Source organism: Pyrgilauda ruficollis, unplaced genomic scaffold (assembly GCF_017590135.1).
Source record: "Pyrgilauda ruficollis isolate IOZ18807 unplaced genomic scaffold, ASM1759013v1 scaffold51, whole genome shotgun sequence".
In the NCBI taxonomy this organism is placed as follows: Eukaryota; Metazoa; Chordata; class Aves; order Passeriformes; family Passeridae; genus Pyrgilauda; species Pyrgilauda ruficollis.
Window position 1 is genome coordinate 2,736,769 of NW_024526711.1, and position 27,892 is coordinate 2,764,660.

The 27,892-nt window shown below is 38.2% G+C and overlaps 1 protein-coding gene across 8 annotated transcripts in view; it reads right to left on the minus strand.

Annotated features, from left to right (window-relative positions):
• SNX14 (sorting nexin 14) overlaps positions 1-19,915 on the minus strand; it is a 42,245-nt gene extending 22,330 nt beyond the window's left edge. For 2 of the 8 annotated variants that reach the window (XM_041480334.1, XM_041480336.1), the window contains exons 1-9: positions 19,761-19,907; positions 19,558-19,678; positions 18,641-18,714; positions 18,450-18,528; positions 11,723-11,766; positions 7,029-7,116; positions 3,311-3,395; positions 916-1,072; positions 568-643 (exon numbers count right to left, since the gene is read on the minus strand). In XM_041480334.1, coding sequence (XP_041336268.1) covers positions 568-643; positions 916-1,072; positions 3,311-3,395; positions 7,029-7,116; positions 11,723-11,766; positions 18,450-18,528; positions 18,641-18,714; positions 19,558-19,678; positions 19,761-19,900 — 864 coding nt within the window. In that variant the 5' untranslated portion in view covers positions 19,901-19,907. Of the gene's footprint in view, positions 1-567; positions 644-915; positions 1,073-3,310; positions 3,396-7,028; positions 7,117-11,722; positions 11,767-18,449; positions 18,529-18,640; positions 18,718-19,557 lie in introns of those variants that run through there. The other 6 variants (XM_041480333.1, XM_041480335.1, XM_041480340.1 and 3 more) reach the window with 5 other exon arrangements.
• Positions 19,916-27,892: the final 7,977 nt, after the last annotated feature.

Here is a 27,892-nt window from a genome sequence, read left to right on the forward strand (position 1 = left end):
CTAGTAACACTTCCACACTACAGTACTTTCTGTTTGCAGCCAGGTGATGCCTGCATAAGCACTGCCATTCTGCCTAAAAAACACATGCATATTTGAAAATGAGGATGGCAGTGTTGCAGCTTTATAAATAAATGTTCCTTGATTTGCAGAATTGAGGGAAAAAATTCATTTTGATACAGCCGCAGAAAAAGCTGGTTACTTAGACTGCTATGAAGATCCATAGAGCTGGAGTTCAAGTAATCAAGCCCTTTTTAAATGTAACAATAGCAACTTGTAGATGTTTACACTAGCACAGCATCCTCCCATTTGACAGGAGCTGTAATCCTGAAAAACACATTCTTAAGGGATTGTACCAGTATTGTTATTTCAGTCAGTTCAGTGAGTTAATTCATATGAACAAAACAATTGGCCACAAGACTTCTTTTTCTTTTATGTTCTATTTCTTTTATCTAGTCAAAATGCACAGCAAGTAAGTCATTACACATCATTTGCTTTACCACAACATGCTCAGTAGGTAAACAGTAATTTTGAGGAAATTAAGATTATTCTTGTGCTCCAAAGTCTTACAGGGTCAGCTAAGAAATCCATTGAGGGAAGGAAAACTGAACCAGGGAGAATCTCTCTAATGAGAAGGGCCAGGGATCTGAAAAGAAAATAGAAGAGAGAAAATAAAAATGCAAAGAAATATTAAATTACATAAATTTCTAGGTGAAGTATCCAATTCTGTCATATACTGGGGAATATTTTAGGATTTAAGAATACCATAAGCATGCCATTTTAAAGACAAATCCAAAAAAATCATAAAAAAGGGGTAAGAAGGAAGATGACAGTGAAGTTCAATCCTTCACTTTCCAAAATAATTGTACTTCATAGTATGGAAACTTTAAAAAACACAATTCTAATTAATTTATATACCTGCACTCTGTTGACTTTGGGGGCAAAATATAAGGAAAAAGAAGTTCAGTAAGTTTTCTTAAGTAGTGAAGTTCATCTCTTCGGCTTCTCAAAGCAACATGCAGTTCTGGTCCATATTCTTCTAAAGCAGCTTGCTGCAAAAATTCTGCATTTTTTACTGAAAGTAAAAACAGCATTACAGAGTTGCTTCAGCTTTTTCTTACTGGCAAACAAAAGGCAATTGGTTTTTGTTTGAGCTAAAAAGTTAGTATTTTTAGTACACATATAACTGCCAAAGGGATTAAATGTTGAAACTTTACAAAAGAACCTTGGCTTAGACTTTGAAGCCATGCTAAGTAAAAATAAAACCTCACACTGAAATAAGAATTCCTTCACCAAACAACTGCAGTTTACATGGTATCCCGAATGCTTTCTCATTTATCATTATATATAAATATATATAAAATAAGATTAACTTTTATTTATATATTCAATTTTTTATATATATCAACTAAATATAAAAACTCAGCATCTGGATTCTCAAAAAAACTGCATCGTGCAAAGCCTGCCTCTAATTGCCTTCTTCCTGACCTTCTTCATGATCTCCATTTTTTTGGCCTACGACACAATTTGAAATCAACATAAACTTTTACTCAATCTTGTAGTATCTGTTTCCTGCTTAGAAAACTTAAAAACAAATGTGAAGGAACATACATTTTAAACACAGGGTGAATCAAGCCAAAACCTGCAGGAGGATCTGCTAGAGTACTGCCTCTTAAATTATGGTGGAATTGAAACAATACCTCTTTATCAGATTAAAAACTACAGACATTAATTAGAAGCAACAATGTTACATTTCTTCAGATCACTTCAAAGGCAAGAAGTGAGCTGCTATAAATCACACCTAGCTGAACTAGCAATGTGGCACAGCCTCATGTCAACACCACCACCAGGCACAGTGAGATATGTAATATATTCCTCAGCTACCCACAAAGTTAAAGCTTATACCCAGCATATGAGAGAAGCCTGCTGGCTTGGTCTTCACAGCCAAAACCCATGAGTGATATCAGCTGACAGAGGGGATGCAGGAGTATATATCACCTGGTAAATCTGCCTAGCTGGTGTCACTAAAAGCAGAGAGAAGGAATGCAGCCTCTAGTGAGGACAGGTAATGAATTACGGAGGTGCCTGTGCAAATAGGAATTACTAAGAGAGGTAAGGGTAACAAGAGTAGCAGAAAAGGAAATGCCCCCTAAAAGCAATCCACTTGAAAAGGATTTAGAAAATAAGGAGAAAAGGCTAGGCTCAACTAGCAACCAAAGCAGGGTCTGGAAGCTGCCTCTGAACTATGTATTGTGGTGGCTGCTTTAGCAATGTTTACTAGAAAGTGCTGCTAAAAGTCATTTCCAGCTGCTACTTCATGTATCTGCCCTTAGGAAACAAGTCTTTTCCTTTAAAACACTGAGAAAAAAATGGCTATATTTTCAAAGCTTTTTCAAATTTTCCAAGTACAGTTCTTTACCGCTAAGGAAAAGTGTTTCCAACTCCTTGGTAGAAATCAAAGGAATCACGAAATTTGGCATAAACAGCACTGCAAGATTATCTACTATCTTGAAATTGCTGTTGTGCCATGAAAGACATCCAAGGTGATTACACTATGTCTCATTACTCATCTTAATCATTAACACTACTCACAGGACCAATGACATGTATTTATGGATATCAAACAGACGTTTGGAGGGAAAGAAGAAAAGTTCACGACTCCAGTTAAAGTAAACATCTACACTTAAAAGTTGAATGAAACCACATTTAGTAGATACAGCACTGTGGAACACAGCCAGTGAAAAAAATAATAACAACAGCAAGTGTTTCCAAATATTTCTTCTATGTGCAGTTTAAATATAATTTTTACATGAGGCTTGTGAAGATACTCTTATCTTGGATAACAAATATGCTTCTGCTCAAAGTCTCTCCATGGCTTTTCAACATATTACAACTTCACTAATGCAGATTTGAAATCATTCTATCTATAAGAGCTATGAGGTACAGTGTACAGATGTATGAATCCTTTAATCTACAACTGCTCATCTGGAATATAAAGGAAAAAATGCAAGAAGCATTCCTAAATTATCATGATTGCTCTAAATAGACAAAACCCCTATTCCTGTTCACCCCTGTACAGACTTAGTGTTTTTATTGGGTGGCAATAAAAATCAAAACACAGAATACAAATACATACTGTAACTTTCTCCCTATTTTCCTTCTCAACCACCAGAAGAAAAATGCAAAAGGACCTCATTTTTTAAAAAGAGAGGCCATAAGGATAAAAAGACAAAGCAAAATAATCTCAAACATGCATAAAAGAAGATTCATACTTGGCCTTTGAAACGGACAACATATTAGGTCTTGACATTACCTTTTTGCCTGGCCTTGGCTATTACTTCAATGTGTTTCATTGCTGCCTTGAGCATCTTCTTTGTTACAACCGTTGGAATGTCCACCTAAAGAATAATTTCAAAATAAAACCAAAATTGTTCTATTTTTTTCCCCTCCAAAATTTATTACAGACAACCATCAAACATAGTAATTTGTTTATATATTCTGGTTTGAACCATAAAATGAACCGTTAAGAAATAATCCAAAATTCTCTAGGTGAGCTGACAGTGTCCTCATTCTTCTGCCAAGGTATATAAAAACATGTAGAACTAAATGCCATAAACAACACGGTTAAGGCATTTATTGCCAACTCATTCCCATTATGATTTTTTTCATTGCAATAAATACAGCAAGACAGTGTGACTTTTGAGTCATAGTACATGAAGCCCATTTCTATGGGACTATTTGACCACCAGTGAAAGGATCAAGTTAGCTACGCTTTGCTTCTAACACCAGCCTTAACATTCTGCAGTTGTGTCCACAAGGACTAAAACCAAAGAGAAACCTTCCTACGCACAGGCAGAAAAAATGTCACCCCTCATGTGATGGGAGATCCAAAACAGAATTTGAATTACAGAGTCAAAAGACCATTAGTGCCAAAACCAAAACCATGTGATCATAAGCCAAACAAAAAACATGTATGATTTAATCAAAGATTGTATTTGCATCCTGCATTTCTTTTTTCTCTGGTGGCTACAAAAGTGGAAGGAGAACAACTCAGGCACAAATGACTTTGGCTTGTCTTAGACCTGCTCCAGACAGGCTCTGATCACGGTGCTCAGGGCTGTATCCAAACTGCTGCTGAAAACTTCCTGAGTTGAACAGAGCCACCTCCTCCAGCCCAAATCATCTTGGTGGCCCTTTGGTTGAACCTGCTCCACTTTCTTGTAAAGAAGAGCCCAAAACTGGATTAGTATCCTAGATGCCATCCAAAGAGCATCCAGTGAAGGCAGATAATCACTTTGATTTTCTCTGCTCCCGTCACTACAGCCCAGGATGGTGGTGGTGTTTTAAGCTGCCACTGATGGCTCATATTCAGCGCACAGCCTTTGCAGCAAGCAGAGCTTCTCCCTGAAGCCAGTCAGTTCCCAGCCTGTACAGTTTCAAGGAATTCTTTACCACCTGCAGCAGTTTTCACAGAAACTCATCTAGAAGATGATTTACACTTTGTATACTCTTTATTTTAAATGAGAGACACCTCAGATGTGCAAAAACATACACCTATAAATGTTCAAAATCTAAGAATTCCAAACAAGTTTCCTTCCTAATGGAAGAATCCCTGCTCAATACAGCATCTTGCCAGATAAGTAAAGAGACAATGCAATTGCAAAGGCCACCAGAGCTGAGAGAAAAGTTGGTGTTTTTTATTCAATTGTACAAGGAGAGTATTACATATTTCTGCACACTCCCCTATAATATTTGATGTGCACAGCTATGACCTGACCTGGCCAGCCCCGACAAGCCAACACAATTGACTGGAGCTGCCTAAAAGTAAGGTCAGCTCCTGCTTACAAGCAAAAAAGGACAAGCTTGTGCTTATCAATGGAAAACCATGTCTTTTGTGCCTCACATTCCAACAGCAATTACTAGAAATTAAGAGTTTCCTATGGCATATAAGGAAACTTATATGCCAAAACAGGGCAGTGTTTTTTCCTGCAGAGCTAACTCAAAGAGCACAGCCAAGGAAATTGTTATCAACATTGCAGCAGACGCTGGGAACTTTTGTCAAAAACTTCAATCAGATGCAGGGTTATCTATACCACACCATACAAAGGCGTGGTATAACCCTTCCCTTTCCCTTCAAAATCCATAACGAATCCAGAAATGGCCACAGCAATGAAAATCCAGATTTGATGTATTTCAGCATACATTTAAGAGTTGACTGGCCTGTAGTGTTTCTAACTTCATTCAACAACCATGCTTTGACCTAGACAGCTTTAAACAGAAAACAAAAGCATTCTTTTAATTAAAGCAATTTGTAATTTTAAGTCTCAATTCAAAAATAGAATATTCCTTGGCAATAAAATTATAAAGATATCATCTAAAAAAATGAAAAAATAGCCTGAGTTTTCTTACACAGTTCTTCCTCAATTTAAACATTTCATCTCTATTAGCTACAACTATTGATTTCAAGCATTTAATAATAAAACCAAAACAGAGTACAGCTGCTTGGCAAAGCTATACAGCTATTTTATTTTTCATCTGATGATGATGAATTTCTCCTCAACATATGCATTTCTGTGATGAACTTTATTTTGTAGGTCCCCTGACAGTGCACATGTCTTGAGTGTTTGTGGCACATACTGCCTACCCATAGAACTGAAGATACTACATTTAAATCCTCACTGTCAAAGGCAGAGATGGTAAATTAACACTCTACTTCAAGATGCTGTAACTCACTGGAGATATCCCAATCAATGCCTTATTACACGATCAATACAGGAGACATGGTCACTTTCTGAGTCAGCAATGGATCCATGAACAATGCAACTAACACCAGCAAGTATTACCACTCCAAATTAAATTTTAAGACCTTGGTCTAGATTTTCACTTTGAAGTTTTACTCCACTTTCACATCTCCATACAATGTCTGTGCTACATGGATTTCCTAATCTTCCCCCATGTTCATTTTAAAAAGCAACATGCCTGACTTAGAGTAAACAAGAAAGTCATCTGGATTTGATATGTAGGAAGGAGAGAATCATGCTGTTAATAAGTCATGACAGGGTACATGTACAACTTGTAGCTCAGAAAATATTTCTCTTAGTAAGGAGGGAGGAAAAAGACACATATTTATGGCAGTGGCTCCAACAGAGAGGCCAGCACTGACTAATTCTGGAAATTGAATTAGCAACCCTTTCTGCTCAGATCAGCCAAATAGTTAGAAGCAATTCCTGTGAAACAGACTTGAAGCACTTTACCAGGAAATAGTTGTGCTGTTAAAAAGAGAGCACAAACAAAAAAGTATATGCTAGTAGATTAAACACACAAAATAAAAATTATGTGCTAATAGATTAAACACAGCAAATAGAAACTTCTAATCTTTAGCACTCAAAATGCTCCTGAAGAACTGCATTAATGTAAGAACCATATCTGCTTTAATGCTTACAGTAACCTGGTCACCTAATGACAGTCTATAGACAATGTAAGGGCCTTGTTTGCATTTTAAGAAGACAAGCAAGCAGAAGCTATAACACAGCTCACCATTTCCTAGTAAGTCTTTTTCAGTAATTCTCAAAATGGTTTCCACTTGGATTAAGTCACCAAAAGACAGCTAAAAGATCACAAGGATTTAATAATGCCTTGCACTGGTGTAATAAATATATCCATTTGCCAGAACTGGGGAAAGATTTGAGTCACAAGAGACCTTCACAGATCACTTATTCCAATCCCCTGCCACGGCAGGGACATCTTTCACTGGAACAGTTGCTCAAAGCCATAACCAACACGATGCTGAACACTTCCAGTGATGAACCTTCAGAGATGGTTTATGAAGGGGATAAGCTCCAGAACTAGGGGTAGCTCCAGAAAGATGGGTTAGATACCACAAAGAAGTAACTTAGATGGTTAGAAACAACCTACACGGTAAAGCTGACTTTGGGATCACAATTTAAAAAAACTAAATTAAAAACTCACAAGAGATGGATATCAATTAATTCTGATGGAAAACCAAGACTAATACCTTTAAGTCACCTTACCTTGTGAATTCTCCGAACTAAGACAGATGCAAAAAAGCGTAGTGTCCCTCTCAGTTCATCCACTGAGGACTCATCATCAGTGATATTTCTGCAGTGTTTCAAAGCACGGCATATGAGAAAACAGAATAAAATAAATTTCTATTAATCCAACCACAATACAATCATTACAAGCATAAGAATAAGAACATTCAACAGTGATACTTCAGCTGGAATGAACTGAAATGAAAGTTACCAGAGAGTCAGCAGTCTTCTGTCTGAGGAAAATACACAGCATTCCCACAATGTCTGTGCACACAACAGCTTAAGAAAAACATCAGGAAATTGCAATGATATACCGATTCCTGCTCTCATATATTAGCTGCATGATTTTGACTGAGTAAAATCTAACCTAGTTTCTACATATAGAAACACATGCTAACTCAATGGTATAAAGGAAATTGAAATTATTTAAAGTGGCTTCTGCTTGGAAGCAAGGAAGAATTTAAATAGATTTCCAAATCACTGCATAAAAATATCAACCAAACTTTTAACCTGGCTTGCCAGTTTCCATCTACTGCAGTAAAATATGTTCAGTGAAAACTCACGGTAAAAATAATTAAATGTGATTCAGGAAGAAAAATACCTAACTCCATGACTTTTTTGGAAAACTGAAGAAAAATAGGAAATACACTAAGTTTTAGATTAAGAAACTGCATCTAAACTGAGAGGAAAAAGATCATGATGCCAGCATTCCACAAAATACAAGCAAAAACCAAAAATCTATCAGTTATTAATATGAACTTTGGAGCATGACTAATGTATTGGTAAAACTGAAGTATAACAGCTGAATAATGACAAAACAAAGGAAGTTGCATTCAGTTTTAATTAATGATCATATGCAAGAACCATCACACTTTTTGGTGATAAATTATTGTAGTAAGTAGAAATATTACTTGTGTTATAAAAGAACAATATGAGCAAGAACAAGACATTTAAAAATAATTTTTAAAATTAAGCATAAAACATTTTACATTATTCAGCATCCAACTTTTAAAGCACTTTTAGCCTGGGTTATAGAACATTCAAAGGCATGTTGATGATGAGCAATCAGGTACACATACTAGAGAAACCAGTGACCTGAGAGTCAAAGTATGTAACTAATTGCATGAGAAAAGAAAACACCTCAAAGAGCAGCCTGGCACAAGAAACACAACCATCTTCCAACAGCTAATCACAAGCAGATAAGAACACTGTAGGGGAAGGTTTGGTTTAACATCAGCAGCTGACATTTTCTAAGGAATATGGTTAGGTAATACCCACATTGTCAAAGGGATTAGCATTGCCAAGAGGTTAGCAAACAAACTCCATTATGGTATTACTAGCATTTGACAGACAAGAAGATACATGAAGTAATTTGGACCAAGAAGTTGTTATTTTATTGACAGTTGGATAACCTAGCTCAACTTGGACACGACTTTATGCCACATATTCTCACAACAGATTTGCAAAGACATTCTTTTAATCACCAGCAGACTGAAGACTGGCAAAAAAAACATCATGAACCTGTAAAATGTCAAATCTCCAGTGACTCAGGGGAAAGTCCAAATAACCCTCTTGGAAACATTTTAAAAGCTGGCTGTGTTTTCCCAGAACTTTAGGAGTATTAACTGTAAACAGTTACAGAGTCTAATGTCTCAAGAGAGATACACCCAACTGCTATCGCACGCAAAGCCTTACGGGATCCACTGATAAATGAAAATCATACACTAATAACAAAGCGATATTTTTCCTCTGTGTGTCAATTATTATTACAAAACTTGGCTAACTCCTTTCAAAAAGATGTAGAAAATAAGTCACAAGCTAATAAAAATGCAAAGCTATGGTTCGTAACTCAACAAAAATTCTGAATTTCTCTTGCATTACTTGCATTTAAAAAGAACTTTCATTTGAAATAGAAGCAGCTCCACATGTGAAAACAGTGTTTAGTCACCATCAAAGAAAAATGTTTTCATAGTAATGCATCACAAAAAATGTGGCAATAACTGAATTCTGTCCTAATCTGAGAGAACTGGAGTTGCAGTACCATCAGTGACTAAAAATATTTAGTAATTCAAAATTTAAACTCTATTTAAAATAAGGTCATTATAAGCAAGATATTATAGTTTTGCTGTACAGCAAAATAGACTTAGACTCGTGTTTTGTAGCTCTACAAACTTGGGATGACTTACAACTATGTTATATTCTTCTCATACAGTTGAAAAAAAGAATCTTAATATAACGAGCATAATACTTTGAAAAATAAAAAACAAAAATGCACATAGGTATAATGAGCTATTTCAGTAGAGTTCACTGGATTTTAAGCACTAACACTCATTCTCCTGAAGTGGTCCAAATTTAGGACCTGCTTAAATTTTAACCTGCTAATGAAAAATTAGAAATTCTTACACAGTTTATTAATGAAACAAACATAAACCAGCTTTTATCTGCTTATAGCACTTTTATTCCTAAGCACAAAATCCATGATTTTATCTTGCAACATACCCTGCAAACACAACACTTCCCTGGCTTCTGACTGAGATACATCCTGGTAACACTAATGTCCAGGACAGCATCAGTTGGCACAGCACATAAAACAAAAAACAAGTTTTTTAAAAAATAAATAATAATAATAAAAAGAGGTAGCTTCTGCACAAAATCCATTCACATGAAAGGCAGAGCAGCTAGCATAAGGAATTATGCCCAAACTTTTCTGTGCAAAGGAGCACAGCCAACTGTTGCAGCAGCCTATCTGTCAAGTACAAATTGCCTGCTAGTGCTCACCCAGCAACGCTGCTAAATAAGGAGAGCGTGGATGCAAAGGCTCTGGGAAGAATTAACCTGAGCTAGGTTTATTGGCTCAGAAAACAAACATGTCCTGGATGCATGAATCCCCTCTCTCAGGTGATGTGAGTTTTGCCAACAGTGCAGTTAGGAAAAGTCAGAGCTGACATGCTCTACAAGCCAGCTCTCTAACTATGGCACACAGACACAGATCAGGTCTCCCTGCACAACCCCTGCTGGAAACACCTGAATGTCTGAACTAAATAGGGTCAGATCTGACATTACTACTGTTAAACTGAAACCAGTAAGCCTTTCAGGACCAAGCTGTTTCCTGTAGAATTGCTTGGACATCACAGCACTCACTGTAGACCACTGACCTCCCAGTATTTCAGGTTCACTTAAATCTGAAATCTAACAACCTTCAGATTGTTAAGATTTCATCAGCATGGTGTGAATTTACGGAACTAGTTCAAAATCCAGAGGTGCAGCCATGCAGAACTTAAGACAGGGCAGGAACACCTACACACTCAGCAGAGGGCAAGATGGAGCAGAATGCAGGCTGGTTGGCTTCATACAAAGTGTACTTTACACTGCACTTCTAACTGTACGTTATATATATAGTGAATTATTATCCCCACCAGATGATGTACTCCAGACTTCCACTGCCTTGGGTGCCAGAGAGGTAAGTAACTGGTGGAAGCCAAGTATTCTTGTCAGTCCATAACAAAGACATTAAAGAGACTTTCTACCAGCCAAGAAAAAACTCTTCCAATCATGCAATATAGGAGATGGTTACCTTACATTTGTTACTTTATCAACAGCCCAACAGAACATGCTCCAGTTTTCTGTATTTGAAAGTTTAAACCTCGAGTTTTCCAACTTGCATTGACAACACATGGTACTAAAGCTCCCTCTGCTGTTTGCATCAGCAGTGAAGTTTTACACTTCAGCATATTCAACGCACAAAGTTAGAGGTGAGACGTGCAGGTATTGGCCACAATCAAAACCCAAGAAGCAAAGAAGTCTGAACAGTAAATTTTGGGTCCCAGAGACAGCAAAAAATCCAAACGACACAGAGTAAAAATAAAAGAAAGCATACTTTTTTTAGGACAAATTGAACTTTCCATTCAATGAAAAAGTCAAATTCAGAATTAAGGCAAGATGTTGTTTTAATACATTAATGTCAGCATTATTAGTTAGAAATATTTAAATGTCTTCTTACAAAGTACTGCAAACCATTAACTAATATATAAAAGTACAAGGAAGAAAACAAAAAAAAAACCCAAAAACAACAACACAGAAAAAATAATCAGCCATATTCTTTTCTTTATTCACTATTTAATAGTTATTTACAAAGTACTATTCTATTCAGCACAACACAATCACCAACAGTCTTAAAAGTTGGAAATTTATGAGATGATCTCTAAGAAGTTGGCCATAGGTATTCAAAATAGCTTTTCTTTAAAACCATGCAAAGTTTTTCTTTTTTTTTTTCTTTTTTTTTTTTTTTTTTAAGCAATGTGATAAATCACCATGCTTCTAATCTGGAAGTAAATTTCAGAGGAATTGACGGGTTGAATTTTCACACAGATTTTCATCAATCTATATTTAGTTCCAAGTAAGAGCTATCACAAAATTAACATAAAAAAACAGACAATCAAAAAGTGTTTTTAGGATGAAATCAGAATTTCAGAACCACCTGTATTATAACTAAACTATTAAAATATCTGTTCTACTCTGCTAAGAGACAATAAAACAATGATTCCTAGCACTCAAAAGTATGCTTTATCTTTCATTAAGGAAACAGAAATGTTTATTTTCAGGTGTCAACTTCTGTAACAGGTTGACAAATATTTGTGGTATTAAAAATAGTAACTTTTAGGTAAAGCTCGTACCTGTACCATGGATAAATAAAGTTTTCCAGCACCAACTCAAGCACCTGTGCAGAACAAAGACAACCATGTTACAAAATAAACAGTTTACTACAAATCCCTGTTAGAAGAGCTAACATCAAACACCTTCCAAGATTCATAGGACATAATTCATACATGACAATACATAAAAATGTGTAAGTTGTGATCCTGTTGCTAGATCAACCATTTTGCACCGTAATCAGTACTTCGGGCAAGTAACATCAAAGTGATTGTTTCATCAGATATCTACAAGAAACATCTGCCACAGGTACTATCGGTAAGATGAAGCACAGTGCCATGGACACTGTCAGGCAAATGCTACAAAAAAATGTAATCTTACCTTAAACAGCCCATCCCTAAATTTTCAGATCAGTTCCCATTCTTTTCTGATGTAACATGGAGTGTCCCACAAACACAGTTACATACTCCCCCTTACACACATCTCCATCCTTTTTCATCCAAACCTCCACCTTCAAGGTGGAACAGTCATTCCTGTATGCTCACCACTCCCAAAGGAAGCAAAAGAAGAGTAGCCATTCCTATGGAAGCCATCCTTAACAAGGAAGGAGACAGAAGGATGAAGTTTTCTTAAGATTCCTCTTCCTTCAGTATAGCCACAAGATATCTCCCACACTACCTTCTCCCACTGCAACCTATCCCTCAGTTCGAATGAGGGTTTTAGAGATCAGTTTATCCCCAACAGCATCAATGCTGATGAGAGAAGTAGGAGAGAATACATGTGTATTCAGCTATGTGAGGCTGCTCAGCCATGTTCTGCTGAAGGAAAGGTTTTTCAAAGCCACTGTGTACAAAGAAAAATGTGAAGTCTGTTAGAAAGGAAAGCTGAATGTAACAGCTGATATATAAGTGTTGTTCATAAGTGCTACTCTTCTTACAAGATCTGCTGCTGCACTCATTCACACAGTATGCACTGCAAGAATTCAACACTTACTAAATTTATACTATCTTTAGGTCACTACATGCCTCTGCTATTCTCATGATTATAAAAGCATACTCAATAAAAAACATGTATGGCCTTTTTAGTTCTTCTCAACCCTTCAGACCTGAGCAGCTCATGAATATTCTTTTTCTGTCTTCACTAGTAAGAGTATCATCTCCTAAGATTGGATAAGATACTTTCTCTTTTCCAGCTGTCCCACTTCAGTGATTTTCTTTCCCCCTCTCTAAAGAGATGTTTTGCAGCTTGGGATAACATTAGATGTCTGTGTTATGGACCACACAAAGTCATCAGTGTCTTTTCTCCTAACCTTATGTGCTACAGCAGTAATAGATCTCAAAACTGTAATACCATCATGTATTAATGACGGATGGGTAAGCTAAATGTTTTATCATGTTGTCCTGTGTCATCCCTGCCCCCCTTATCTCATATTTCCATTTATAAGCGGAGTGGAAGGGTGAGGGAAATGACAACAGATGCTTCAATTCCCAGTCTAGAAGAGATTAAGAAATCCCAGAGAACCTTCTATGGAAGTCAATCTTCAGACAACGGAAAGACGACCTCATCCAGCTCCAGTCAGCAAGCACAGGCCATTGGCCTTAAAAGCAGTATATAAAGCTTTTATATAAAAGTATATAAGCAGTATATAGTATATAAAAGACTGCTTAAATCAATTTCCCCGATGCCTTCCATAGCACTGCCACTACACGAGCCATCAATTTACTCCACAGAAATCTCAGTCTCACAGGTATTGCGACACTATTTTTCTTCATGCGGAGTTTCTAACAAAATAAACCTTTTTCAAGGCTCAAAGTACACTCTTCAGAAGAAGTGCCTTACAGAAAGCTTGCAAAAAAATCCATCTGTCTATTAAAGGAGCCCCTTTCCTTCTTCCTCCACTTTTCCTCTGTGCCTCCCCATCAGGAGCAACAGCAGCAGAGCATCTTCTGTTTGGAGTGGAAAGTGCACTTGCAAAGCCTTCAAGCACAGAACAGGCATTCAAAGTGATACAATGAACTCCTCTTGAAGAGCTTTCTTCATTTATGACTACTACTTCTGAACTGAGAGCGTGTCTCTCAAGCTTTCCATGAATGTGCCACTCCAAATTCAGTTCATCAGATGCTAACATAACTTCTTGGCTCTCTCTTCCTCTGTAGTCCTATAGAGGCCTCTGAAGGCACTAGAAGAATTTTCTCTGTTTCCAACAGAGATCTGATCCTTACTGCTGCATGAGCAAAACATGGTTCTTCTGAGATTCATCTTCCCATGGTTATTAAATAAGCAAGGAAAGTAAAAAAAGGTGCAAGACCTGATGACCCTTCCCACTCAAAAGTAGAAGACAAAGTCTCCTTCAGACTCATCCCATGCTGTAGTAACTGAGCACTAGCTGAACCATTTTACAGACTTGCCAGTGTTTCTCTTCCACAGCCACACTGTAAGAGCAAGCTTTATGGTACTGCTTCCACAGAACACTGCAGACAATCCCACTAGACAAAGACACAGAGACAGCACGCACAGAGACAGACAACTAACTGAAAATGCACTTTTCACTGGAGTCCTCTTATCACCGGTCAAGATATCAGAAGGCGAGACACATTCTACTAGGACTCAGGTTACCTATATAGCCCCAATAAAAAATGTGTGGACACAGAAAACAGCCCCTACTTGCAAATTAATTAAACACATGGCATGGCAGAGGCAGTTAAGTATGATGCTCCTTTCCACCAAGGTGCTGTAAAGAAGTTAAAACAGAGCTACTGTGTGAAAAAACAGAAGTGCTCAAGAAGTAATAAGCCATTGACTGCCACTAACTGGATTTCAAGGCATGCAGTCCATACTGTTTTCCACTGAACCCTATCAGCATTCCAGACTGTGCCAGTGTGATTCTGCTGGACAGAAAAAAATTGGCCACATCATCCACTGCACTTTCATGAAGCACCAGGCAAGCAGGACATGTGCACCCACTTCCATTCTATCAACAACAAAAATATTATTCAGGCTCAATTGCTCACACCTCACACACACCAATGAAGCAGATGGGACACCTCAAAAAATGACAGCTAATGATAAGCCATTTCCTTGTCTGTAAAGTATTATCCTTCAGTTTTAAATACAAATGATGAGTCATTTCACTTAAAGCTTACCTATTTTGCAAGCATTTTGCACAATGACTGGTTTTACTACGCGTGGGCAGCTTTGAATTGGAAAACGATTGCAAGTGTAAAACCAAATGCAGCAGGTAGCAATATAAGGAGGAGCTGAATTAAAAAACAAAAAAACAAAAAAAAATTCAAAAAAAAAAAAAAAGAAAGAGAAATTATTTTCTAGCATGCACTGCAACACCGCAAGCTAGTCAGTCTTTGATGCTGAGAAAAGCTTTTTGGGGACTGCCACACAGCTGACCCCAATTGTCAGGAGGAGGAACTGTGCAGACAAGTGACGACTGAATCAGTAGCAGGTCAGAACTACCAGGCCCAATCAGAACAGAAGGAGCAAGGATTTGATACATAAACCACACTAACAATTATAAAGCCTTAAAAGACAGCACAACCTGACAGCTGAGGCCACTTTCTGGGGGTAGAACAAGCCATTCCAATAAGAAAGCAAACAGTCCATTGCGTTACTGCAAGAGTTCAGAACTTGCAAAGAGCACATTCAGGCACTAATTGATTTCTCCTCGTGCATTGGTCTATTTCTTGCTTTTAGAAAACAAAAAAAAAAAAAAAATTCTCATCCAATAATTGAGTCAAGAACCTGAGAAGAATTTAAAAAGTGAGATCAAAAGACAGCAGCACCTTGATCCAGTGAGACATTTTTTTCACCATGCTGATAAAGAGTAGCTGAGCAGCTTTCCACAGATTTGACTTACAACTGTCCCTCACATAGCAAAAAATGAGATTGTAGACAAAAAGATGAATTCATTACCAGAACAACAGGATTAAATTCTCCTTTATACAATCTGTAGCTTATACACAATGTAAAGATGACCAACTGATATCATGTCCTAATTCAGAAAGAAGGAAAACACTGAAGAAACAATCATAACGCAAAATGGATTAGAAACTGGAAACAAAATTATACTGAGGTCATTGCTTTATTTTTGTGCAGGATGCAGTCCAAATTATAAAATATTGATGGATGCATGGTTGAGACAGTTCAGCGTTCAACTATAACAACAAACAAATGCAGGGAGCAATGTCCAGGCACGGGTTTTGTTATTCTTCTAAACCACACACAGCAGCTGAATAGACCAAAACAACGCTGCAAAACATTAAGAATTTGCAAAGTGAGACAAACTATCATCACAATCCAAGACAGAAAAATTCATACTTCTGAGGGAAACTTGGATTTCTTTTGATTTGAGTGTGTACTAAATTATTCTGAAAGCACTTGAAAACACAAGCTTGAAGGCTACACACCTGGTTCAAATTAGAAACATTTGGAAATGAGAATATTGCCAAAATTCTTCAAGCTGCAAAAAAAGAACTAGAAAAATTAAAACATAATAAAAAATCCAAAATTATTCCAAATATTTGATGGAACTGCTTTTTAGAAACAGACTGCACTCCGCACTCCTTTAGAATCTAATTAACCTTAATTCAGTTCACACTGTATCACCTTCTCTCTCATGTATGACTAACCCACAAAAGAAAGTAAGAGCAGTCTCTCCTTCCAACCTGAAGCAGGCTATCCAATTCCAAGCCAGCATTACATGCTGCATCCTCAGAGCAGGCGGTCAAGAGGAATATATTGTGGGCAGAACCCCTTGCTACACTTTTAACCAGTAGAGAAGAGCTGCAATGAGGAACCATGCAATGAGATTTCTCATCCCAAAAACTATCTGCCCAGCACAAGTGAGAAAGGTGGCTCAGACTACTTGTTTGGGTCCATCGAGGAGGGTGAGCATGGCTTGATGCCCTGGGAAGGTCCAGAACTCAGGCTCTTCCCTCCAGGTAAGCACACAAAGGAGGTAAAGGAATGAGAAGCATGGGCATGGATACACATAACCCACATCCGCAGTGCTAAATAAAGCAGGGCCTGGGACACGCTGCTGAAGTGGAAAGTAACAGCAAAGAAAAGGCCACTATTTCGGTGAAAGCACAACTACAGCAACCACATAGAAAATGCCAAGAAGATAATACGGTATCTACTAATATCACTTACTAAGAGATACTACAAAGAACCTTTTCAGCATCAAATTCCTATTTAAGCCAAACAAGAAAATTTCCAGTTCTTCAGCATCTACAACATCCTTCCTTGGTTAGACTGCCACAGCTATTTGGTACCACAAATCCTAAAAATATTAAATGCATAGAAGCATTTATTTTACATTCTATTATTGAAACAAGAGTCTATTGAAATTCTATTCAGCAATATTGTCATTTTAATACACTTAAACTTAGTTTAAAAATAGATTAAATAACTTTAAAAGAATAAATGTTGATTTCTGAAATCACAGAAGAAGTCATTTCATTCAACTAGAGGAAGTCAAAAAGTTGTTACTTGTTCTTTTTTAAAAACATTTCTCAACTGTCCATGCCTTCATCAAGGTTTTAATTTTTCTCCCACTCCTTCAGTGGGCCATGCTTGGGACAGTGTCTCACAGAGCAGAACTAAAGTGTTAGCTTGTACCACAGACACACATGGCTCTGACTTCACACACCAGGCTGTTAATTGCAAGAACTGACACACAAAAACTGACTCACTTCTGCCATGCCAGGTGTTCATCCTCCTACCACAGAACTCCAAAGCTGGACTTCTAAATAAATGGATATTAATCTACATATAAAGCTCGTGTATTTTCCTAGCTTCAAAAAACACAAAGCTTAGCTGTTTAGCTCCCAATACATTTCATCAATTCCTAAGCAAAGAAATAAACAAAAAACCAAGCCCAACTAAAAACTGCTCTTCAAACAGCTCTTTTTTAAAAGATATTACAACAAAACAAAATTTCTGATTTACAGTCTTGCTACAAAAGATACATATGCTGTTCTTCTTTGAGTAAATTCAGCGATTTCTTTTTTAAGACAGATTTTGTTACAGCTTTGTCTGATGATTTTAAATAGATTCATGGAATGGTTTGGGTTGGAAAGGACTTTTAAAGATCATCCACTTCCCACCCCCTGCCATGGGCAGGGACACCTTCCACTTGGCCAGGCTGCTCCATCCCACCTGGCCTCAAACACTTCCAGGGATAGGGCAACCAAAAGTTCTCTAGGCAACCTGTTCCAGCACCTCACCATGCTCAGAGTAAAGAATTTCTTCTTAATATCTAATCTTAATATCTACTCTATCAGTCTGAATCCATTCCCCCACACTCTTGTAATAGCCTCTTTCCATCTTTCTTGTAGGGTCCCTACCATCAAACTATCATCTTAATTACAAAACTTTTGTAATTGGAGCAAATCATCTTTTACCCTCAACTCCAGGAAACTAAGCAGGCTGAAATCCTTAACTTTTTATGACTCAGACGTGCTCAATTTTAACTGATCTTTCCATTATTCTTCCCAATTTACACAGACATTTCTTCTATGTTCCAGGTGCACTGCTACACAGGCAGTCCATGTTTAAAAGCAGGTCATCTTGGCTCCCTGCTCCAGCAAACACTCCTTTGACTTGACTTTTTCTTGAACAAGTTAAAATGCCTGCAAGGTACATGTGAACCATCTAGTGTACCAGAAGCAAAAGCTTTCAAAGACTAATAAAAACCTGCAGAATTTTAATGTACTAAGGAAACAATGCACCAATTACCTCTGAAAGTGATGCATCAACCTTGGAAGGCACTTTCAGATCCAGCCATGGCTGATAGTTTTCCAGAAGCAAAGTAGGTCTGTAGGAGAGCACGGAGAAGTTTATGTAACCATGTGCAATTGCCTTTTTCCTACTGTGATGTGTCAAATGGCAGCAGTACCAAGCTTACGAGTGCCACACGTGTCATTTACCTGTGCCTCTTGCATTTGACCTTGCCACATACAGCACAACTGTGACCGTGGGGAAACAGCTCCGGCAATTCCAACTGCTAAGAGATTTGGACAAGCTTACATTCTCCAAAATAACTCTATTAATACAGCGACATATTTGTAAATTTCCTTTCAGAGCACGCTATTACAGAGAACTGAATAAAGATAAACGTGTTCTTCCAGCAGGAAAACAAGATAACAAAGCATGATATGACAAACAACTGAACCAAAAAAAGGAAAATTGCTTCTGCTGAAACAAAGTGAGAGGACACAGATATCCTTTCACATCTCCACTCACCTCTCTCTACATTAGATGTTACTAGACATCTGGTATAGTAACAGACCAGATGGTCTCTCTGGCTTACTAATAGCCTTGAACTATTGCAACTCTACCTTTTTAGTCCTATGAAATTCTACATTGAATTAAGTTAGAAAAGAGCAATTTGCTTTGGGAACATTATTCTTTTTGAAGTGCAGTACTGCTTACAGAATTTTGATTACAGCAAGAAAAGACTCACCACTGGCCTACCAAAAGGAGGGCATCTTTAGAAAAAAAAAAAAGCCCCGTTAAAGGAGCAAACAACAACATAGCTTCTCTACTGCCTGCTGCTCAAATGCTCGAGATGTACAATGAGGGAAGAAGGAAACAACATCCTTGGACACTCCAGCACCCGGCCTTGCAGCCGTACGTGGATTTGACGGGACTATGCAGAAGCACGCGAAGAATTCAAAGTCTTAACCATCACCTATTTGCCACGAAACACCTGTCAGCAGGAGTGTACGAGCTGTACTGACGCACAACACTTCTGAAAGCAGCTTGGCTCAGGCAAGATTTGCTACTCTATATAGATTCTTATCATATTTTTAAAAAGCACAAGACTCTTCAGAGGCATATTTACCTTGGGTTTATATTTTATTGTGAACAGAATATTGGGCAGGAGGGAGTCCGGTCCCAAGGAGCAGTAGAAGGTGACGACCCCAGCCACGAACGACCAGAAGACCATCAAAACATGAAGATACCTTACAGACACACAGGAAGGAAAAGCCGCTGCGTGAGAAGGCGCAGCGCCGCCCGCGCCCGGCTCCCCGCCCGCCCGCTTACCGGTTGAGGAGGAGGGTGGCGGTGCCCAGCCCCAGGAGGAGGCAGCAGGAGAGCGGGTACTGCCGGCAGGTCTCCCGCAGCCCCTCGGCGCCCCGCAGCCGCCGCAGCAGCCGCCGCCCGGCCGCCCGCACCCTCCCCATGGCGGCCGCTGCCGCGCCGGCCGGGCCGGAGGCAAGTATACAAGAGTAAGACATTAAAAAGTGAGTAATTCTAGAACACAGTTTATTGCTAGTGAGAAGAATTTAAAGCCAACTTCACAGGAATAACACCTTTAGTTGCTCTGCAAGCCACAAGCTTTCAAACCACTGGAGCGCTTTCAGCAGCTCTCCAGTTACTCAGTCTCACCAAACTCCAGGCTCTGTTAATACGACACCGCTGGTTGGGGGCGTATCAGTTCAATGGGCAAAACGAAACAACTTCTGGGAGTTCGTACCCATAAAGTGGCAAGTATGAAGGAAACCTGCTCGGGGAGACTTGTTAGTTGTTTTAGTTGTTTTGAGAAGTTGCTCTTGCCTTGTATGTCCCTTTGCACGAGCCCCACGCCGGCACACTGGGCACACTGAATAAGTGAGGGCACATGAAATACCGAAATGCATCTGTTCAGATGTGCCATGTTTACAAATCTTCACTGAGATCCCCTGCAACTATGCTGTTAAGAAAATACTGGTATTTGGAGGGTGAGTCAGCATCTAGAAATCGAAACCTGAAAACAGCGCTCAGGATCTTTGCTCAGATGCTTTGTCAGTTTATGCAACACTTCCCTTGACCTCTCGAGTAGGTGAAACGCTGCAGCTCAACTTCAGTATGTTGACCTTTCTCAGAGTGCTTGGCAAAAGCCCAGGGTCAGCTTGAATTTCTTTAAGAGTCTCTGCACAGTATTATTTCATGTCAGTCCACATTTTCTAGTAGAAAAAACCAAGGGGGTGCATTCACACAGCAAATCTCCATACAGCCTATTCAGAGGAAAGCAGTTTTCCTAAGATGCTTTTTTTTTGTTATCCTCAGCTTTACTGCTGGTGATTTTTAGTTGCTTATCTTGCACAGCTTTTAATAAGGAATAACTTCTAAAAATCTGTAATTCTTACAATATTCCATGAAGATGCCACAGCATAGCATATCCGTAACACAGGAAGTGACTTGCACAGCAAACCAGCAGAAGCTTAAGTCAAACTTCTGCTTCCGTTTGCATTCTCTCCTTCAGGTAAAGTTTCTTCATTTTATAGCTTCATTGTTCAGAATTGTTTATTTACTGTAAAGTTGCCACATTCACATCTGGCACTAATTGTACCTCATTATCTTAGAAACTGTGCAATTTCCTTCACAGACTTTACATCTGCTGGGCAGACACAACAAACTGTTTTACCCCATCCTGCTCTGCTGGAGACAGCAGTGTTGGCATTGCCCATCACCCTCTGTCACTACAGACAGGCCCCAGATTGTTCTGGTACTCTGAAAGGCTAAGCAGATGTTTGTTTGGTTTCAACAAAGTAAAACTATAAAAGAACAAAAGGGAACTGCTGACAACATCAAGCTTTTCAAAATTCTTTGAGAAATAAGAACTTTATCCGTTCCCTGGAAATAGCAAGACTTGAATAGCAAGGCTCTGAAGTAATGTGGCCAGGAGTGGGTTATTCTGGAAAGATAGATCTTATTTTAGTATTTAAAATGTAAAAGGATCTTTCACTGATCATACAAGTCATCTTGTGGAGTCAGTTCTCCCTGGTTTGAGGTTTAGGGTATGTTTTCTTTGATGGCAGGAGAAGCTTGCCTATTCTAGCATCTAAGAATTATATTAGATTTTCAACAACCTGAAATATAAAACTTCAATTCTTGGCTAAGTAATATCAGTTATTAGGCTGAGATTGTATTTACCAAAGTGCCTTTTTTTAACCTCAAAAATGCTTTTTTTAAAATAAGCCAGACAGTGAACTGTAATAAACAGATTCTCACCAGTTAATTGCATTTAATTTATTCTGCAAGTCTGCTTTTGCTCTTTTCAAGGCCTTACGTAGTTCTCTCTTTCAAGGATACAGTTGTCAAGGCTAATTTACAACATCTAATCCTTCATATTTGCTCAACAAGGAATTAATTTTCCTTTGTAATTATTCCTTACTGTTCCCTGTTCATTTTGTGTCCGCTTTCCAAGAAGCTTAAAAAGAAGGCTTCATATTAACCTTTAACTATAGCCATTTAGCAAAAAACTCTAGAGAACATTCATTTTTAATATTCAGCAAATAGCTAAGCTAAATAAAGAAGTGAAACTGAAGCTGGCCAGTCAGATCCCAAGAAAGGCAAGCATTAGTAGGCTCTTCATACTTGACTTTTTCAAATTCAAAACTTAAAAAATATCCACCAGCAGTTACTGGTTTCCACCTGAGGTGATCCAGGTGTATGCAACAAATGTAAGGTGAAAACTGCCCTTTAGCAATACTTTCTGGCTTTAAAGGAACACTGAAACTCCAAGGAAGTGACGGCTGACCATTTGCTGTACATCGTACATTGTAACACACCACTCAAAATTAATCTTTTTTTTTTGAGAATGTAAAATACAGTTCTGTTAGAAAACCTGAAATTATTTACTAGGCTGTGTTTAGGACTAAAATTACCAGGCAGAATAAAGACTTGCAGGGCAAAAAAAAAGAAAGACAAGAAGACTGGAACAATGCTCTGCAAACCAGGGGTGTGCTGAGGAGCTCTCAGTGTATTAGAATTTCATTGGGACAAGGTCCACTGCTACTTTCTTCTTCCACTCGGGAAGAAGAAAGCAAGCCAAAACAAAAAACAGGCAATGTACTAGAGCCAGTTTTGCCTTGAAGAACTTGTAACTCTCAAGGAGAAAGTAAAAAGATTAAGAGACAGACTGGTGTATAGAGCTTTTCTTCAACTTAACATGAAAAGGAATTTTATGAAGAAATTCTTTAAAGCAGACAAGATGCTGGAGAGAATTTAGATATTAGAGATGAAATTAATTTGTTTGGTCATAAACTACTATTTATGGGATACTAAAAAAAAAAAATAGAGCAGTAAGTTGCAAGGTGTAGAAGTTGACTACAACACAGTAAGAAATAGAGGCCTGCAGGAATATATGCAAAAAAGAGGAGAACTAAATGTATACAGGTGACACTGGAAAATTGTTAAAATGAATTAATATTGTGATTTATGGTGACATTTGGCAAAACTGTACTTCATGGAAATTTTATCTTCATTCATCTGAGCAAAAACCAAGGTTTTTGGATATGCACCTCAAGTATTAAGTGAAATTGGTCATTGGCTGTACCTGCAGAGGAGAGATCTGGAAAACCTCTATTCTTTGAAAAATGTAGGCTGATCAGGGAGGAATGAGGGAATGTCAAGATGGATGCTAATAATTTGTAAGAAAATGCTTGTGAAAGAACTAAGGAACTGTACTTATGCAAACCATTAAAACAATGCCAGAGCATATATGTAAGAGCTCAGTCAAAATGAAAATTAATCTCTTGACTTACTGTGGGGATAAAGAAAACCTTGCCCTGGATACAAACTGTGAAAATAACTATGCCAGGTCCTGAAGGGAATTCCTGCTTACCAGCCATGGTCAGTGGGGAAGATTTTCAAGTAGGGAGTTCAAGGATGCACTTGAGCCAGAATCCCTTGTTTTCAGCTGAATTTAAAATTGTCAAGATAATCCTGTTAGATGATGCGTTTCTGTTAAATCATTACAAAGCGTTGCAGCACCTATGCCTCAGAACTATGGTGAGACCTGAAGAATTTAAAGCTAGTTAAGTTTTTCATCATAGATACACACTGGACTCATGGAACAACTGTGCTGGATCAGCAGAAGTTCAGCTGGGTAAACATCCTGTTGATGATGGCTATCAGGGGATACACACCTAGGAAAAAGCTGTAAAAGCATGGCAAGAATATAATAATAAGTTCCTGGAACTCTGATTCATAATCTTGGGGATATCCTGAGAAAGAATTTATTTCCTCAGTTTCGAGTTGCTTTTGAAGAATGAGAAACTAACATCCATAAAAATCATGCAAGCAGTTGCACCCCTTGCACTTGTGTGAGTGAAGATACTCTCCAAATATTCATGTGTTTACTAGAGACGGTGAAAAATCATTCCCTACTCAGCACAATTGCTGCTTATCATTTTACCAAAATACTTTGGTCACCTGTCTTTTCCAAAATTAAGATTCCTGCTCCGGTGACTTGTCCTTCACATAAGAAAACTTTTGTATCTTTTATCATCTTTGTTGTTCTCCCTTTCCTTTTCCAATTTTATTATCTCCTCTGTTGTGTAGCAGTGATTAGGGACAGGCTGCAACATAAGGAACAAAACTGTCAAGAAAATAGCATTCAAAATTATTTTTCTTAGACCTAGCGCCTTCTTAAATAGTTTGATTTTTTCGCCCTGCTTCAAGAGTATTTTAATATTTTTGTCAGTGAAGATTTATGATCCTTTTTTCACATTTGGATACAACTCTCATTTCTGATGGATTAATTTTTTCCACCTTAAAAGAAAAACAGTGAAAAAAATCCCAACCTAAAGCCTTCATATACTCAGGAAATTCTAATCAACAGGCAGAAGTTGTTAAAATTGGAAAAAAGATTAACTGTAACTACAGGTTGTTGTTGTAAGGCAGCTTGTAACCAAGAAAGCTTTCTGTGGATACTTAACATGACCATGTAAACCCAGACCCACTGATGAGATCTGCGAGATCAGGCTTCTTTTGGTGACTGGTGAGCTGGCATCCTGGAGCTCATTGCTTTTAGCTTCTGTGGACACAGCAGCAAATTCCTGGAGTGTTTTTGTCAGGTCAGAATTCCACAGAGGTATTTTTAGTTCAAGCAACCAGTTTCTCTGACAACATGAAGTATGTAAAAGCAGCACAGGTCAAAAGTTAAACAACATAAATTGTCACCTTGCAGAAGTTATTTTGCTTACATGCTTATGTCTTTCATCAGACACTTCATAGGAACTGTAACAGAACCAGTTGTATAACCAGGATATTGTTTTCTTTATCGTTTGTTGGCTGAGGATGCATGGAATCAATCTGATATTTTCTTCCTTTTAAATGACATATGGGGAAAACTGAATTATTTACAGAATGGTTAAAGAGAACATCACATAAATGTTACATTTCTCTAGCAAGAATATTGAATGTATGACAAAAAGCAAAAAAAAAATCTGATTCTATGCAAACAGGCAGAATGCACAAGGCGATACTACAAGAGCACCTGGACAGAGGGCTGTTCCTCCTCATATGTATGGATGAGTCCTGAGACTTTTTGAAAACAGCTTTTTGGAGCACATGGGCAGCTTGCCCATGTCTTAGATATTTTGTGGTATACCTGGAGCATCTAGCTCCATGGTAGAGCTCCACTGCAAGAGGAATATGGTTGTTTTAATGAGAGTTTGAGAAGTGGATCTCAGTACCATGCCCTCTGCAAGACCAGGCTTCCTTACACTCATAATGGATCAATCCTTACAGCTGATCAGTGCTATCTATCAAAGAGGTACCTAAGTTCCTGGAGGTATCCCAAGCTTTTTTTGCATCCAAATTGCTGGTATTTCTGATAGAAAAAAAGGCATGTATTATTACATAGCACTTCCCCTCTAGCACTGACATTAACAGTGCTTCTGCAGAAACAGATACCTCTGTGGATCTACCAGCAGACAAGAAAAAGGCACAAACTGAAATCAAGAAGCAAGGACTATTTGAAAAACTTTGGTGAGTAGTGAAAAACTCCACTGAAGTTTTACATTGCTTTTTGTTTTATTTAAGTAAACTATCATTTTAGCTAGGAAAGGATTGGAGCTAATAAGGTCTGATACCGTGTAGGGAATTACTATTACCACTCAGTATTTTTCCGAAACTCAATAAATTGATTTGTGACTGAATTACTTGCCACTATATAAGCTACCTAGCTTACCTTTGTACAAAAGAATCACAAAACAAACTGCCTAAAACACCAGGCAGTAAGTTTTTCCTCTTTCATAGGCACATATTTTAAATATATATTAATAAAAGAACATTTTAATATGAAAATCAGTTTACTATCCTTCTATCAAACTTTAAGGAATAACACCTTCTTCCCCTTAAGACACTGTGAATCTTCCAGTCCAATCTGAAGTTTGGATGTTCTATGTAGGTAGAGTTTGTAGTATTTTCACCACCTCAGAAATTGCAAGTGAAGACTGGGGTCTTTGGGATTTCAACAGATGCTTAAATGTAGCTCCTAAGGCAACACAAAGAACTTGGATGCTGTAGAAAGACCTCAAGTTGGGGTCACTGCAGTTCAGATACAAGAGGGAAGTTTTTTTTTTCCTGAAGATTTTGCTTCAGAAGACAATCAAAACAGAAAGGATTATCTACTATCATCCAGGTTTCTAGCAGACCATATAATGAGGATGAGTAGAAAATTCTCCATTTACCACCATTCAGCTTATATGCAGTAAATTGTATATTAAGTACTGAGCTATAACCGTAGAGTGTTGTTTTGTCCACATCCAGTGTGTTTCTGGGATAGATTATGATCAAGAAACTTGGGAGTATCAACCAGTCTCAAATTCTGGAAAGCCCACGTATCTGGTGTGTTCCTGGACCACTGCCCAGCTGTGTGCTCCCCTCTCCATTTTCCCTTTCAGCTGTTAGGTCTGGAGAAATCAAGCTACCTATGCAGTAATGCCCAACTCTCCTTCCCCAGAGCCCAAAGGCAAAAAGAACAGAGAAAGGACCAAACTGAAATAATGTATTATCTAGAGGGGCAGCTTTGATAGTGAGAATACATTAATTTAGTACATTTAGTCCAAGGTGTCTTAGTTCAAAGCTCCTCACCTGAGTTTCACCAAGAACTCAGACCAGACACCTATCTCTGCAAGTTCCTAATTTCACATTACTTCTACCTTCAGATACATTCCCTTTTCCCAGTCTTCAGAGATGCTGCTCACCATGCTCACACCTGCAGAGAAAGTGACTTTTCCTGACTAAAAGCTCTCTATGAAAACAATCCTGTATATTCTCAGCACTAATGAACAACATACAAAGATTTATCCTCTTTTAATGCAGGAAGTAGACACCACACTGGCTAACAACCTCCAAGTGTATTCTACCTTACTACATTCCTTGTTCACCTTCCTCCTACCTTCTGATCTGATACAGGCCTTAGCTTTAGGAAAAAATTCCTTTTATTCATTAAGGAAGTATAATTCCTTGAACTAAGACATGTATCCTAGACTCAAGGAAACAGAACATCTTCAAAGTTCAGCAACCTTCACACTGGTTCTTAAGTCTTCATCTCTTGGGGTCCCAGAGATGCGCTTCCAAGCACATACTGTTAATTTTAAGCACTTTCATTTCTGAGCAGCAACCACCTTCAGTGTAGAACACACCTGTTTGGGTTCCTTGCACTACCAGGTCTTTAATGAATTAATGATCAGCCACTTCTGCCTCGCAGGATGCTGAGCTTGTATCGCACTTTTCAGGAACAAAAGCGACTCTGTACAAGGCACTGGTGTACTTGGGAGCTCTTTGGGCCCATCCTGAACACTGCAAAAGCTGCTGAATTGGCATTGATTCACCCCAACTTTACAAATGTACCACCTATTCTCCACTTTGTGCCCTGCATTGAGACATTCAAATCAAGACTTTAAATGCAAACTTTGCTAAGAACTTGGCATTTCCTCAAGCATCACTCAATTATGAGGCATCATCGGGCCTTATTAGAAGTTTTTTCTCAACTACCCTACTTTTACCCACCCTCTATGGGATTATTAAGAGCAGTGAATGGCAAATGTTTTATACCATTAAAAGATGGAAGAACTCCTTACCTATGTGGGGAAGTGTCTGCCTCAGGAATATGTGTATCAGATATTCAAGGCTGGCTCTTACTTCCCTCTAGACAAAGCCATTAGTTCATCACTTCCAAACAGCAATTTTATAAATGTAAAAAAACAGCTCTAGGACATCACTCCCTTCTCTGAATAGGACATTTGAAATAGCAGCATTAGGCATAGTAACAGTGATTTTTTTCCCACAGGTTTTCTCCTTTGCTGTGTTTAAAACCTCCTCTTACAGAGATACAATTTTCTTTTGAAATATGTATAAAGTGGCCCTGATGATTATAACAGCCAGGACTGGATATTCTT